At 45.7% G+C, this 15,470-nt stretch overlaps 1 protein-coding gene across 1 annotated transcript in view; it reads left to right on the forward strand.

Moving 5' to 3' along the window:
• Window positions 1-15,470, forward strand: part of rrn3 (RRN3 homolog, RNA polymerase I transcription factor) — a 180,627-nt gene that overhangs the window by 22,726 nt on the left and 142,431 nt on the right. The window contains exon 3 of the mRNA XM_034191409.1: window positions 9,905-9,961. Within this exon, the coding sequence (XP_034047300.1) occupies window positions 9,905-9,961 (57 nt within the window). The remainder of the gene's footprint in view (window positions 1-9,904; window positions 9,962-15,470) is intronic.

Raw genomic sequence — 15,470 nt, forward strand, 5'->3', positions numbered from 1 at the left:
CTTTCTCCACTTTTTTATTGATAAGGTTGATGCCATTAGGGCCAATATGTCACCGTCCCGGTGTGTCATTTTGTAGCAAATCAGTGCTCGTGTGTTTTTAGTAACTTTCAGCCTGTGTCAATGACTGTGCTGACAGGAATAGTTAGGCATCTAAAACCCTCTTCCTGTCCCACTGACCAGGTCCCCCCTCGCATTTTTAAGGAGGTTTGGGACACCATTGGCTCTTTTGTCAGAGAAATTATTAATAGTAGTCTATCTTGTGGAATTGTGCCTTCCTTTTGTAAAAAAGCTATTGTGGAGCCACTGATCAAAAAACCAGGTTTGGATCCCACGGCTTTTTCAAATTATCGACCTAATCGACCAATCTAAGTTACCGCTTGTGTCGAAAATTTTAGAGAAATGCGTCTTTGCTCAGTTGCAGCCTTTTTTAGATACAAAGGGCACATTGGATCCATTTCAATCAGGGTACAAGGCATTTTACAGCACTGAGTCTGCACTTTTAAAGGTTTTTAATGATCTTTTAACAACTGATTCTGGCAGTTCAGCCATTTTAGTGCTTTCAGACCTCACTGCACCTTTTGACACAGTTGACCACGCAATTCTTTTAGATCGCCTGAGAGACTGTGTGGGTGTCAGGGGGACTGTTCTGGAGTGGTTTAGGTCGTACCTGTCGGAGAGGTCTTTCTCCGTCAGGCTGGGGGACTCCACCTCGTCTTCAGCACCTCTTCATTGTGGAGTCCCCCAGGATTCTATCCTGGGACCCATCCTTTTTGCTCTTTATCTCTTCCCACTCAGAGAGATTTTTAAAAAACATGACATGGCCTACCATTTTTATGCTGCTGATTGTCAAATTTACATGCCTGTCGCTAAAAACAGCCTTTGCCCCCTGACACCCCTACTCGACTGTCTGTGTGACGTCAGGGCTTGGTTGTCACAGAATGTTTTGAAACTTAATGAGGGCAAGACAGGTTATGTTGTTTGGAAGTACCCTCGTTGACTTGGGACCTCTTAAGGATTTTGTACGTCCCAAGGTCACCAGCCTTGGTGTCACGATAGACAGCGATTTTAAATTTGATAAACAAATCAATGGTGTTTTGAAATCGTGCTTTTATCATCTTCGTCTTTTATCAAAGGTAAAACCGTTTTTATCTTTCAACCTTTTTGAACAAGTTGTGCACTCTTTTATTTCAAGTCATCTGGACTACTGTAACGCACTTTATTTCGGCATTAGCCAACAGGCTGTTTCCCGTTTGCAGTTAGTCCAGAACGCTGCAGCGCGACTTTTAACAGGAGCCTGGAAGCATGATCACATAACCCCAATTCTTGCATCTTTGCACTGGCTTCCTATTAATTTTAGAATTGATTTTAAGATTTTATTGTTTGTCTTTAAAGCTTTGAATGGAATGGCCCCTCAATACATCACTGACCTCCTACAAATTTACTCTCCGGCGCGTGTTCTGAGGTCTGAGGGCCATTTCCAGCTCGTGGTACCCAAGACGAGACTTAAAACTAGGGGGGACGGGGCTTTCTCTGTGGCTGGCCCCAGACTTTGGAACGCTCTGCCCCTCCATGTCCGAACAGCCCCCACAGTGGAGTGTTTTAAGTCTCGTCTGAAGACCCACTTTTATTCACTGGTTTTTAACACTGAGTGAGTTGTGTGGTCCCCTGTTTTATTGGTTTTGTTTTTATTTTGGTAGATTTTATTGGTTTTATCTTTTGTGTGCTGTATGAATTTATTTATTTATCTTGCGCATTTTAGTTAATTTTATTGTTAATTTTCTTATTTTTAATTTTTGACTACTGGGGTTTTATCTGTCGTGATTCTACTGTATGTGCAGCACTTTGGAACATTTTTGTTGTTAAATGTGCTATATAAATAAAGTGGATTGGATTGTTGTGTGTGTGTCTGTGTCTCGTGTGTGTCTGTGTGTCTCGTGTGTGTCTGTGTCTCGTGTGTGTGTCTCGTGTGTGTGTGTCTCTCATGTGTGTCTCGTGTGCGTGTGTGTGTTCGTGTGTCTCGTGTGTGTGTTTGTGTCTCTTGTCTGCTTGTGTGTCTCTCGTGTGTGTCTCGTGTCTGTCTGTGTGTCTCTCGTGTCTGTCTCTGTGTGTTTGTGTCTCTCGTGTCTGTCTCTGTGTGTTTGTGTCTCTCGTGTCTGCCTCTGTGTGTTTGTGTCTCTCGTGTCTGCCTCTGTGTGTGTGTGTTTGTGTCTCGTGTCTGCCTCTGTGTGTGTGTGTTTGTGTCTCGTGTCTGCTTGTGTGTGTGTGTTTGTGTCTCGTGTCTGCTTGTGTGTGTGTGTTTGTGTCTCTCGTGTCTGCCTCTGTGTGTGTGTGTTTGTGTCTCTCGTGTCTGCCTCTGTGTGTTTGTGTCTCTCGTGTCTGCCTCTGTGTGTTTGTGTCTCTCGTGTCTGCCTCTGTGTGTTTGTGTCTCTCGTGTCTGCCTCTGTGTGTGTGTGTCTCTCGTGTCTGCCTCTGTGTGTGTGTGTCTGTCGTGTCTGCCTCTGTGTGTGTGTGTCTGTCGTGTCTGCTTCTGTGTGTTTGTGTCTCTCGTGTCTGCCTCTGTGTGTTTGTGTCTCTCGTGTCTGCCTCTGTGTGTTTGTGTCTCTCGTGTCTGCCTCTGTGTGTTTGTGTCTCTCGTGTCTGCCTCTGTGTGTGTGTGTTTGTGTCTCGTGTCTGCCTCTGTGTGTGTGTGTTTGTGTCTCGTGTCTGCTTGTGTGTGTGTGTGTTTGTGTCTCTCGTGTCTGCCTCTGTGTGTGTGTGTTTGTGTCTCTCGTGTCTGCCTCTGTGTGTTTGTGTCTCTCGTGTCTGCCTCTGTGTGTGTGTGTCTCTCGTGTCTGCCTCTGTGTGTGTGTGTCTCTCGTGTCTGCCTCTGTGTGTGTGTGTCTCTCGTGTCTGCCTCTGTGTGTGTGTGTCTGTCGTGTCTGCCTCTGTGTGTGTGTGTGTCTGTCGTGTCTGCCTCTGTGTGTGTGTGTGTCTGTCGTGTCTGCCTCTGTGTGTGTGTGTGTGTCTGTCGTGTCTGCCTCTGTGTGTTTGTGTGTCTGTCGTGTCTGCCTCTGTGTGTTTGTGTCTCTCGTGTCTGCCTCTGTGTGTGTGTGTTTGTGTCTCTTGTCTGCTTGTGTGTGTGTGTTTGTGTCTCTTGTCTGCTTGTGTGTGTGTGTTTGTGTCTCGTGTCTGCTTGTGTGTGTGTGTTTGTGTCTCGTGTCTGCCTCTGTGTGTGTGTGTTTGTGTCTCTCGTGTCTGCCTCTGTGTGTGTGTGTTTGTGTCTCTCGTGTCTGCCTCTGTGTGTGTGTGTTTGTGTCTCTCGTGTCTGCCTCTGTGTGTTTGTGTCTCTCGTGTCTGCCTCTGTGTGTTTGTGTCTCTCGTGTCTGCCTCTGTGTGTGTGTGTGTCTGTCGTGTCTGCCTCTGTGTGTGTGTGTGTCTGTCGTGTCTGCCTCTGGTGTGTGTGTCTGTCGTGTCTGCCTCTGTGTGTGTGTGTCTGTCGTGTCTGCCTCTGTGTGTGTGTGTGTCTGTCGTGTCTGCCTCTGTGTGTGTGTGTGTTTGTGTCTCTCGTGTCTGCCTCTGTGTGTGTGTGTGTTTGTGTCTCGTGTCTGCCTCTGTGTGTGTGTTTGTGTCTCGTGTCTGCTTGTGTGTGTGTGTTTGTGTCTCGTGTCTGCTTGTGTGTGTGTGTTTGTGTCTCTCGTGTCTGCTTGTGTGTGTGTGTTTGTGTCTCTCGTGTCTGCCTCTGTGTGTTTGTGTCTCTCGTGTCTGCCTCTGTGTGTTTGTGTCTCTCGTGTCTGCCTCTGTGTGTGTGTGTCTGTCGTGTCTGCCTCTGTGTGTGTGTGTGTGTCTGTCGTGTCTGCCTCTGTGTGTGTGTGTGTGTCTGTCGTGTCTGCCTCTGTGTGTGTGTGTCTGTCGTGTCTGCCTCTGTGTGTGTGTGTGTCTGTCGTGTCTGCCTCTGTGTGTGTGTGTGTCTCTCGTGTCTGTCTCTGTGTGTTTGTGTCTCTCGTGTCTGTCTCTGTGTGTTTGTGTCTCTCGTGTCTGTCTCTGTGTGTGTGTGTCTGTCGTGTCTGCCTCTGTGTGTTTGTGTCTGTCGTGTCTGTCTCTGTGTGTTTGTGTCTGTCGTGTCTGTCTCTGTGTGTTTGTGTCTCTCGTGTCTGCCTCTGTGTGTTTGTGTCTCTCGTGTCTGCCTCTGTGTGTGTGTGTCTGTCGTGTCTGCCTCTGTGTGTTTGTGTCTCGTGTCTGCTTGTGTGTGTGTGTTTGTGTCTCTCGTGTCTGCCTCTGTGTGTTTGTGTCTCGTGTCTCTGTGTGTGTGTTTGTGTCTCTCGTGTCTGCCTCTGTGTGTGTGTGTGTCTGTCGTGTCTGCCTCTGTGTGTGTGTGTGTCTGTCGTGTCTGCCTCTGTGTGTGTGTGTGTCTGTCGTGTCTGCCTCTGTGTGTGTGTGTGTCTGTCGTGTCTGCCTCTGTGTGTGTGTGTGTCTGTCGTGTCTGCCTCTGTGTGTGTGTGTGTGTCTGTCGTGTCTGTCTCTGTGTGTTTGTGTCTCTCGTGTCTGTCTCTGTGTGTGTGTGTCTGTCGTGTCTGCCTCTGTGTGTTTGTGTCTCTCGTGTCTGCCTCTGTGTGTGTGTGTGTTTGTGTCTCTTGTCTGCTTGTGTGTGTGTGTGTTTGTGTCTCTTGTCTGCTTGTGTGTGTGTGTGTTTGTGTCTCGTGTCTGCTTGTGTGTGTGTGTGTTTGTGTCTCGTGTCTGCTTGTGTGTGTGTGTTTGTGTCTCTCGTGTCTGCCTCTGTGTGTGTGTGTTTGTGTCTCTCGTGTCTGCCTCTGTGTGTTTGTGTCTCTTGTGTCTGCCTCTGTGTGTTTGTGTCTCTCGTGTCTGCCTCTGTGTGTTTGTGTCTCTCGTGTCTGCCTCTGTGTGTGTGTGTGTCTGTCGTGTCTGCCTCTGTGTGTGTGTGTGTCTGTCGTGTCTGCCTCTGTGTGTGTGTGTCTGTCGTGTCTGCCTCTGTGTGTGTGTGTGTCTGTCGTGTCTGCCTCTGTGTGTGTGTGTGTCTGTCGTGTCTGCTTCTGTGTGTGTGTGTGTCTGTCGTGTCTGCCTCTGTGTGTTTGTGTCTCTCGTGTCTGCCTCTGTGTGTTTGTGTCTCTCGTGTCTGTCTCTGTGTGTGTGTGTGTGTGTGTCTGTCGTGTCTGTCTCTGTGTGTTTGTGTCTGTCGTGTCTGCCTCTGTGTGTTTGTGTCTGTCGTGTCTGTCTCTGTGTGTGTGTGTGTGTCTGTCGTGTCTGCCTCTGTGTGTGTGTGTGTCTGTCGTGTCTGCCTCTGTGTGTGTGTGTCTGTCGTGTCTGCCTCTGTGTGTGTGTGTCTGTCGTGTCTGCCTCTGTGTGTTTGTGTCTGTCGTGTCTGCCTCTGTGTGTTTGTGTCTGTCGTGTCTGCCTCTGTGTGTGTGTGTCTGTCGTGTCTGCCTCTGTGTGTGTCTGTCTGTCGTGTCTGCCTCTGTGTGTGTCTGTCTGTCGTGTCTGCCTCTGTGTGTGTGTCTGTCTGTCGTGTCTGCCTCTGTGTGTGTGTGTGTCTGTCGTGTCTGCCTCTGTGTGTGTTTGTGTCTGTCGTGTCTGCCTCTGTGTGTGTTTGTGTCTGTCGTGTCTGCCTCTGTGTGTGTGTGTCTGTCGTGTCTGCCTCTGTGTGTGTTTGTGTCTGTCGTGTCTGCCTCTGTGTGTGTGTGTCTGTCGTGTCTGCCTCTGTGTGTTTGTGTCTGTCGTGTCTGTCTCTGTCGTGTCTGCCTCTGTGTGTGTTTGTGTCTGTCGTGTCTGCCTCTGTGTGTGTTTGTGTCTGTCGTGTCTGCCTCTGTGTGTGTTTGTGTCTGTCGTGTCTGCCTCTGTGTGTGTGTGTCTGTCGTGTCTGCCTCTGTGTGTGTGTGTCTCTCGTGTCTGTCTGTGTGTGTGTGTCTGTCGTGTCTGCCTCTGTGTGTGTGTGTGTGTGTGTCTGTCGTGTCTGCCTCTGTGTGTGTGTGTGTGTGTCTGTCGTGTCTGCCTCTGTGTGTGTGTGTGTGTCTGTCGTGTCTGCCTCTGTGTGTGTGTGTGTGTCTGTCGTGTCTGCCTCTGTGTGTGTGTGTGTGTGTCTGTCGTGTCTGCCTCTGTGTGTGTGTGTGTGTGTCTGTCGTGTCTGCCTCTGTGTGTTTGTGTCTCTCGTGTCTGCCTCTGTGTGTGTGTGTGTCTCTCGTGTCTGCCTCTGTGTGTGTGTGTCTGTCGTGTCTGTCTCTGTGTGTTTGTGTCTGTCGTGTCTGCCTCTGTGTGTTTGTGTCTGTCGTGTCTGCCTCTGTGTGTGTGTGTGTCTGTCGTGTCTGTCTCTGTGTGTTTGTGTCTGTCGTGTCTGCCTCTGTGTGTGTTTGTGTCTGTCGTGTCTGCCTCTGTGTGTTTGTGTCTGTCGTGTCTGCCTCTGTGTGTGTGTGTGTGTGTGTGTGTGTGTGTCTGTCTCTGTGTGTTTGTGTCTGTCGTGTCTGCCTCTGTGTGTGTGTGTGTGTGTGTGTCTGCCTCTGTGTGTGTGTGTCTGTCGTGTCTGCCTCTGTGTGTGTGTGTCTGTCGTGTCTGCCTCTGTGTGTGTGTGTGTCTGTCGTGTCTGCCTCTGTGTGTGTGTGTCTGTCGTGTCTGCCTCTGTGTGTGTGTGTGTCTGTCGTGTCTGTCTCTGTGTGTGTTTGTGTCTGTCGTGTCTGCCTCTGTGTGTGTGTGTCTGTCGTGTCTGCCTCTGTGTGTGTTTGTGTCTGTCGTGTCTGCCTCTGTGTGTGTTTGTGTCTGTCGTGTCTGCCTCTGTGTGTGTTTGTGTCTGTCGTGTCTGCCTCTGTGTGTGTTTGTGTCTGTCGTGTCTGCCTCTGTGTGTGTTTGTGTCTGTCGTGTCTGCCTCTGTGTGTGTTTGTGTGTTTGTGTCTCTTGTCTGCTTGTGTGTGTCTCTGGGTGTGTGTCTGCCGTGTCTCTGGGTAGGCCTGGGTGATTTGGCCTAAAAATAAAATCTCCGATTTTTTTCAGAAAAAAATTTGATTTTTTTTTATTTATTTATTTTTTTTCCCCCCTACTTTTTAAAAGAAAACATTTAGTACAAATGACAGCGATAACTCAAAACAAGTTTTGCTTTTATTCTATCAAAAACTTAAAACTAACCCCTGCTTACCTCCTGGAATTGAAGCTCCAACTGTTCTTTTGATTTTAAAAATACTCAGGTAAATGATTCCACCAGAGTCAGCTGGTTTTTAGCTGGAGTTTGCGCTCTTGTTCCCCTCGTAAAGTGTAGCATTTCTCACATGCAGCTGGATGCCTCTGTTTTAGATACTGGAATAAGTTTGTTGTGCGGCTGCGTTTTGTTGCGATGGGCTTTCAGGGTTCACCCCAGAAATTTTTAGTCTAGCGGTGCTGTTGGTGATTATCACCCGAGGCGGCGCTGTGAGTGATTTTGACTGGTTTTAGATGCATTGAAAGCAAGAATAATGGACAAAAAAAGACACGTTATAATATCAAAGTTCTTTTTGCATGTTTCTGTCTAAGTTAATAAAATAAATGACATTGAAAAGTTTAAAAACACATTAATATTTGATGGACATAACATTTGCTACCTTTAATCTAGTCAGACAGGCAGAGTTTTTCTGTCATGTTGACAGTTTAGTTTTTGTCTTTTTAACATTTCTGAGTGAGATTGCAATTAATTTGATTTCTGGGGCCCCACAGGCTCTAACCCCCTGGGGGCTGCACCACCAGACCCCCTGCAAATTTTCCTTGAATGTCACAGTTTTCATTTCACAGCCCTTGTAGAATTGAGTTCAGGTGCCTCCTGTTTCCACTCATCATCCTTGAGATGTTTATACAGCTTAATTGGAGTCCACCTGGGGTAAATTCAGTTGATTGGACGTGATTTGGAAAGACACACACCTGTCTACATATAAGGTCCAACAGTTGACAGTCAGAGCACAAACCAAGCATGAAGTCAAATGAATTGTCTGTAGACCTCAGAGACAGGATTGTCTGGAGGCACAAATATGGGGAAGGATACAGAAACATTTGTGCTGCTTTGAAGGTCCCAATGAGCACAGTGGCCTCCATCATCTGTAAATGGAAGAAGTTCAGATCCACCAGGAGAAACAAAATTCTCTGGTCTGATGATACAAAGATTGAACTCTTTGGCATCATGTTTGAAGCATGGTGGTGGCAGCATCAGGCTGTGGGGATGTTTTTCAGCAGCAGAAACTGGGAGACTAGTCAGGATTGAGGGAAAGATGAATGCAGCAATGTACAGAGACATCCTGGATGAAAACCTGCTCCAGAGCGCTCTTGACCTCAGACTGGGGCAACGGTTCATCTTTCAGCAGGACAATGACCCTAAACACACAGCCAAGATATCAAAGGAGTGTCTTCAGGACAACTCTGTGAATGTCCTTGAGTGGCCCAACCAGAGTCCAGACCTGAATCTGACTGAACATCTCTGGAGAGATCTGAAAATGTCTGTGCACTGACACTCCCCATCCAACCTGATGGAGCTTGAGAGGTGCTGCAAAGAGGAATGGACCAAACTGTCCAAAGATAGGTGCACCAAGCTGGTGGCATCATATTCAAGAAGACTTGAGGCTGGAATTAATGCCAAAGGTGCATCAACAAAGTATTGAGCAAAGACTGTGAATACTTATGGACATGTGATTTCTTAGTTTTTTATTTTTAATGTTTGCAAAAGTTTCAGATAAACCTTTTTCACGTTGTCATTATGGGGTGTTGTGTGTAGAATTTTGAGGGGAAAAAGTGAATTTATACCATTTTGAAATAAGGTTGTAAAATAACAAAATGTGGAAATAGTGAAGCACTGTGAATACTTTCTGGATGCCTTGTACGTCACAGGCGATCTTACAGTCATCATGAAAAAAACTGACCATTGTCTGATCACTTTTTCTCAGAACAGAGTCAGACAAGGTGTTGCAGAAAGTCCAGATGCTTGTGTCCATATTTCTTTTCCGAAATAGATTTTCCACTTTTGAATTATGAACTTATCAGCAGAACCAGAATGGCCATTACTGAAGACCCCCTGCATCCTGCCAGGGACCTGTTTGAGCTTCTTCCCTTGGGTTGGCGCTATCGGTCTATTAAATGTGGGACATCACGTTATAGAAAAAGTTTCTTCCCACAAGCTGCAGCAATGATCAATACTCTATGATTAGTTTTAAATGTATCTTAAATTATTTTGGGGCTTTGTCATTTTTATGGCATTTTTATGACCTTTATGTCTTTTTATTGTTTTGTGTATGTCTTGCAAGTGCACTTTGAGCTCCTTGCACCCTTTTTTCCCAGTGTGGTTTTAATACTGCAAATGGCAAATAAACTTGAACTTGATAAGGGAATCGATAAGGAATCAGTATTGATCAAATCTGATCAATACCCATCCCTTATTATTTATGTTAAAATGTGTTAATTATGCCAAAGACATTTAAAAACAGAGATGTTTAAATGTTTAAAATATGACAAAAGGTAAAAATAGAAAAAGTTCTTTAAAAACACATTTAAAATGTTTGAAAAGTGTGTAAAATGTGTGAAAGAATAGAAAGTTCTTTAAAAACATGTTTAAAATATTTGAAAAGGGTGTAAAATGTGTGAAAGAATAGAAAGTTCTTTAAAAACACATTTAAAATGTTTACAAAAGCTGTAAAATGTGTAAATGCATCGACAGTACCTTAAAAACACACAAAGACTTAAAATGTGTTTAAGAATAAAAAGAAACATATGAAGATGTTGAAATTGTGTGTATGTGTCGTGGGGGGGCACCACTATTCTCTGAGGGGGGGCTCACTCTCCCACACTTTGAAACCCCTGGTGTAGACGATGTCGACTGAAGTGTATCAGTTTGTGGTTCGGCCGCTGTGTGTTTTTAAACGTCGTGGTAACACTAGTTGTGCCGCTGACTCAAGTCCATCTCTCTCCTTTGAAGGGGGACTCCACCGATTACGAGCTGCTGAAGCATCAGCTGGCTGATACTGACATTAAGGTATGGCTCGGGCCCGACGGGGTCAGAACACGTCTCTCCTACCTTCTCTGAAATCACACATCCTGCATTGTTTTGACATTTCAAGAAACAGGAGACCAAGAAAAACAGGACTTCAGGCAGGAAACCTTTATATACGCCATCTCATGGTTCTGTGTTTTTAATTGTTTGTTTTTTTGGGTCAAGTCTTAAGTTAAGGTGCGCTGACACTTGACTACTTTGATGCACTTGCACACCCTGTGTCGTGCAGGAGAGTAAACCCCGACTGAACGTGAGAGGGGCTCCAGCGCGTGCAGTTGAGCAAAGAGAATTTTGAAATGTTCAAAACATCTTTCACACATAAATGTCATGGAGCGTGGTGCAATCTGCTCGCCAACACTACGTGCAGCTTGTCGAGTAAAAAAGAAGTGAACAGAGCGAGTAATTGCATCAGCGCACCGCATCAGAGCTCGTCTGAACGATCTTAACGAGATGACGAGAGAGCATATCTCACCCATATTGGCCTCTCTTCATTGGCTTCCTGTTAATTCTAGAATAGAATTTAAAATTCTTCTTCTTACTTATAAGGTTTTGAATAATCAGGTCCCATCTTATCTTAGGGACCTCGTAGTACCATATCACCCCAATAGAGCGCTTCGCTCTCAGACTGCAGGCTTACTTGTAGTTCCTAGGGTTTGTAAGAGTAGAATGGGAGGCAGAGCCTTCAGCTTTCAGGCTCCTCTCCTGTGGAACCAGCTCCCAATTCAGATCAGGGAGACAGACACCCTCTCTACTTTTAAGATTAGGCTTAAAACTTTCCTTTTTGCTAAAGCTTATAGTTAGGGCTGGATCAGGTGACCCTGAACCATCCCTTAGTTATGCTGCTATAGACTTAGACTGCTGGGGGGTTCCCATGATGCACTGTTTCTTTCTCTTTTTGCTCTGTATGCACCACTCTGCATTTAATCATTAGTGATCGATCTCTGCTCCCCTCCACAGCATGTCTTTTTCCTGGTTCTCTCCCTCAGCCCCAACCAGTCCCAGCAGAAGACTGCCCCTCCCTGAGCCTGGTTCTGTTGGAGGTTTCTTCCTGTTAAAAGGGAGTTTTTCCTTCCCACTGTAGCCAAGTGCTTGCTCACAGGGGGTCGTTTTGACCGTTGGGGTTTTACATAATTATTGTATGGCCTTGCCTTACAATATAAAGCGCCTTGGGGCAACTGTTTGTTGTGATTTGGCGCTATATAAAACAATTGATTGATTGATTGATTGATTAAATTGATCATAAACATACTTTTACAACTGCACACAGGAAGGAATGAGCATGCAACTGTTTTACCAAGCCATGACAATGTAAACATGACAAATAATTACTAGGGGTGGGACTCGATTAAAAAATGTATCTAATTAATTAGAGGCTTTGTAATTAATTCATCCCAATTAATCGCATTTTAATTGCATAACAACATTTGCTGCAAGAAGCAAAATTTTTCAATTTAAATGTATGGTGGTGTATTACTGAATCAAATGATAGACACATACATCCATTTAAACAAATCATTATTTATTTTGCAACAGAGCAGTAATGATTTTAAATGGCAAAGAAAAGTCAACCATAAAGTGCAATTTGTTCCATGCAAAATGGTAAAACAAAAAATGGAAATGGTCCTTTAACTGACCTAAATCCCTTTTATACTCACAGTATCCTGAGCAAAGGTCTCTGTTGTCCTATAACATATAACATACAGTACATAGACAACATGGGCCAAAACAGTTTGATCAACATTTTAGTGTTGATCAAACTGTTTAGTATTGACCTCACAGTACCTCAAAACCTATTTCTTCTGCCTCTTTTTCAGCCAGTTGCTTAGGAAAACTAGCCTGTTCACATTTTCAGAGATCAGCTCTTCTTTGTTACTATGTGGCCTGCAAGTGAGAACAGCCTCTCACAAGGGACAGAAGTGGCAGGGCTGGTCAGATATTTGTGGGCCAGGACACACAGTTGTGGGTGGGTCCCTGCTCCATGTGACCACCTCTGCAGTGGGCACTCTGTCTCACTGATGGTGGGCTGTGCTCTGCACAAGCTCAGAGCCCTGGTACTTCATCATCTGAATCAGAGTCTGAAGACACTAACAAGAGAAGGAGATTCTTCTTCTTTTGTGGCTCCTGCGTGGAGTCTCTCTTAGGTTGTACCTGCAGCAGGGCCTCAAGGCTGGTCCAAACCTCTTCTCGCTCTCCCCTTGGTATACACTTTAAATCCTTAAAGCATGGGTCCAGAACAGCAGCCATTTTGAGCCATTTGTGGTTGAGTGTCGCTATGCGCTGGGCTAAGTCCTTCACAAAGGCAGTCTTGAGTTTGACCATGTAGGCTGTGTCCTTATCCGAGACCTCCATGGTTTGACGCAGGTGGCAGACAGCAGGTAAAACCACTGAACATGAGACGTATGTCTCACCTCCGAGGAGCTCAGTCACAAATCTGCAGTGGACACAGACAGTTGAGGAAAGTGATTATTGTTATTCTACTTACTGTCAACTACAAAAGCTTGTCAAAGGAACAGTAACAGTAAATCTCATTAATGAAATAGTTGTTTTTTTTTTTTACCTGCATGATGGGCACCAGCTTTTGAAATTTCAGCAGCTCTGCTGCAGTCAACATGATGAGCTTGTGCTTCTGTCGGCCTAAAGCAGCATTTACAGCCTCTTGGTTGTTCAGGAGACGAGAGATCATGTCCAGTGTTGAATTCCACCTTGTGGTTACATCCTGTATGAGTGGCTCTTTTTCTTGCCCAAGTCTTATTTGCTCCTGGTCTAGTTCTGCTGTATTGGCAGGGCTGTGTTTAAAGTGACCCACTATCTTGTGCCATTTTGCCAAAGCATCAGTAAACCCACTGCTGGCCTTGCTGACAGTGGGTGAGCAGTACAAGGCATGTGTTGGAGTGGGAGGTGTCTTGCTGCAGCCGTCATGGTTCGTGCACCGTCTCTTCCAGTTGTGGTGACCTTTTGTTGAATTTCCCAGGCCTCGGCCACAGAGCCAAACTGCTCAGCGCAGTTTTCTGCATAGTGTCTGGTGTTTCAAATCAGTTTTATTTATATAGCGCCAAATCACAACAGTCGCCCCAAGGTGCTTTATATTGTAAGGCAAAAGCCATACAATAATTACAGAAAAACCCCAACGGTCAAAACGACCCCCTGTGAGCAAGCACTTGGCGACAGTGGGAAGGAAAAACTCCCTTTTAACAGGAAGAAACCTCCAGCAGAACCAGGCTCAGGGAGGGGCAGTCTTCTGCTGGGACTGGTTGGGGCTGAGGGAGAGAACCAGGAAAAAGACATGCTGTGGAGGGGAGCAGAGATCGACCACTAATGATTAAATGCGGAGTGGTGCATACAGAGCAAAAAGAGGTGAATAAAAAGAAACACTTGTGTTTGTCTTCTGCACAGTCAGAGCAAAAGATTGAAGATGCCATTTCCCGTATGTGACATCAGCAAAGTGTGCAGTGACAATGATGTAATTAGAGTTGCTGACGGAGGTCCAGTGATCCCCAGTCAGAGCCACAAATTCGACTTTCTGCAGTTTTGCTTGCTTTCGGTGTCATAAAGCTGCTGGATTCTGCTTGAAATTGTCTTTCTGCATGGCAGCTGAAAAGTTGGATCAGACGTCACAATCTGTAGCACATTTTCTAAACCCTTATCTTCTACCACAGAACGTGGTCTACAGTCCAGAGCAATCCATTTTGCAAGCGAATTTGTGAGTTTGTCACACATTGACTTACTAATTTTGGCTCTGAATCCAGTCCTTTGGTCCAGGGCAGGCTGCTGACACCACTTGCTTGTACTCGGACCAGGACTGCTAGCACTAATGGCTCCGGCAGTGTCTGTGCTCGCTGCTGTGTGCTTTGCATTCAGGTGGTACCATAAGCTTGATGTGCTTCGGTGTTATGCAAATTCTTTTTTGCACAAATTGCACAAAACCACGCTCTTGTCAAGGCTTCCATCAGGCAGTTTTTAAAAATGAAACTTGCCCTCCATCAGTCCAAGCAATGCACTCTCATCGGATTTCTCCATGTTTGTTGTTGTTAGCATAGCTCTGACGCATTTTGTGCATCACTGCGCTCGGCGGACCGTGAAATCGGACACTGACAAATGTTCCATGTTTTCTGGATGCAGTCTGGGATTAAATACATTAATTTTTTTAGCGTGTTATTTTTGTTGTAATTAATTAATCATAATTAATGCATTAAAGTCCCACCCCTAATAATTACCATTTTAGATAGCTCCAAATGCTTTCTCCAGCTCATTCAGTGCGCGCAAACAGCTGCTGCTAGAGTGGCCCTCTGTGATTCAGGAAGCGATTAGAGACGTTTTCAGCAGCCAACTTGCAGAGAAAATGATTAATCTAATTATTTTATATACACAGCGTGCAGTGAAGAGCATGTGGCAGCTGGTGGAACAAAGCAGGGTGTCCAACTGGGAACACAGTGGATGGGATCATCACAACGATGTGCGTGCATCAAAGTCGTGCAAGTGTCAGGGCACCTTTAGAGAGCCAAATAGGTGATCATTGCTTTCCTTCATTTTCTATACCAGCTTATTTCCAGTTATGGCTCTCGGGGGCGGGGCTTGGAGGCAGGATTCTCTCTGAACAGTCTCCCACTGTCTGATTATTTCCTGGCTTTGAAATGCAGCTTTACATGCTTTGTTTTTTATTGTGCCAGAGACAAACAATACTCTGAGTCAGAGATCACAATTTCTCCGTCCTGGAGATACTGCAACATGTTTTCCAGCACTTCCTGTCCTGCCCATGTCTGATGAGCCACATCAGGGTCTGTATCCGCGAAGCAACTCCAAGCCCTCTCAAAGAGCTCCTAACTGAGCCTAAAATTTCCTGGCAAGGAATCTTAACCTAAGAATGAGCCAGCAGGTGTCTGAGAGCAAGTCTGTGCAAGGAGGGGACAGAAACTCTTACCTTTGTGTGGAGGCGGGGTCGAGGCCCATTTCTAGGTATGACGCAGTCCTCTAAGAGCTGTGATTGTCATTGTGTTCCTCATTTTGAGTTTACTAAAGGTCACGTTAGAAACCAGGCCTGCGACCCTCACAGACAGTGTCCATCTTGTGAAAGGCCCCCAAAATGAGTCGTACAACACTTTTTATACCTTGTGGGCATCACAGTAGGTGTGGTTTAGTCCATGTGTTAAAGTTCTCCGTCACCATGAAGGATTTCCGTCATTTGGAAAATTTAACCACACATACGCATGCGCACGTAGTGTCATGCGTGTTTTGGGGCCGAAATATGATGGTCTCACTGTCAAAGAAACATCCCATTCTGCACTAGTCAAAGCAGCAGCAATGTCAGCGTGGACTGAGGAGGAAGGGACTGTGTGCATTTTCACTCCTCTCCGCTGTTTTTACTGCTTGCCATGAGCCACGGTTCTTCTCCCTGTGTTTGTGGGAACATTGGCAGACCTTCCCCAAGTAGAGCAGGACGTGGCTTTGCTTTGAACCAATGAAGCATTGATCCGAATCACTGCTTCGATGGTTC

This window comes from Thalassophryne amazonica, chromosome 16 (genome assembly GCF_902500255.1).
Source record: "Thalassophryne amazonica chromosome 16, fThaAma1.1, whole genome shotgun sequence".
NCBI lineage: Eukaryota > Metazoa > Chordata > Actinopteri > Batrachoidiformes > Batrachoididae > Thalassophryne > Thalassophryne amazonica.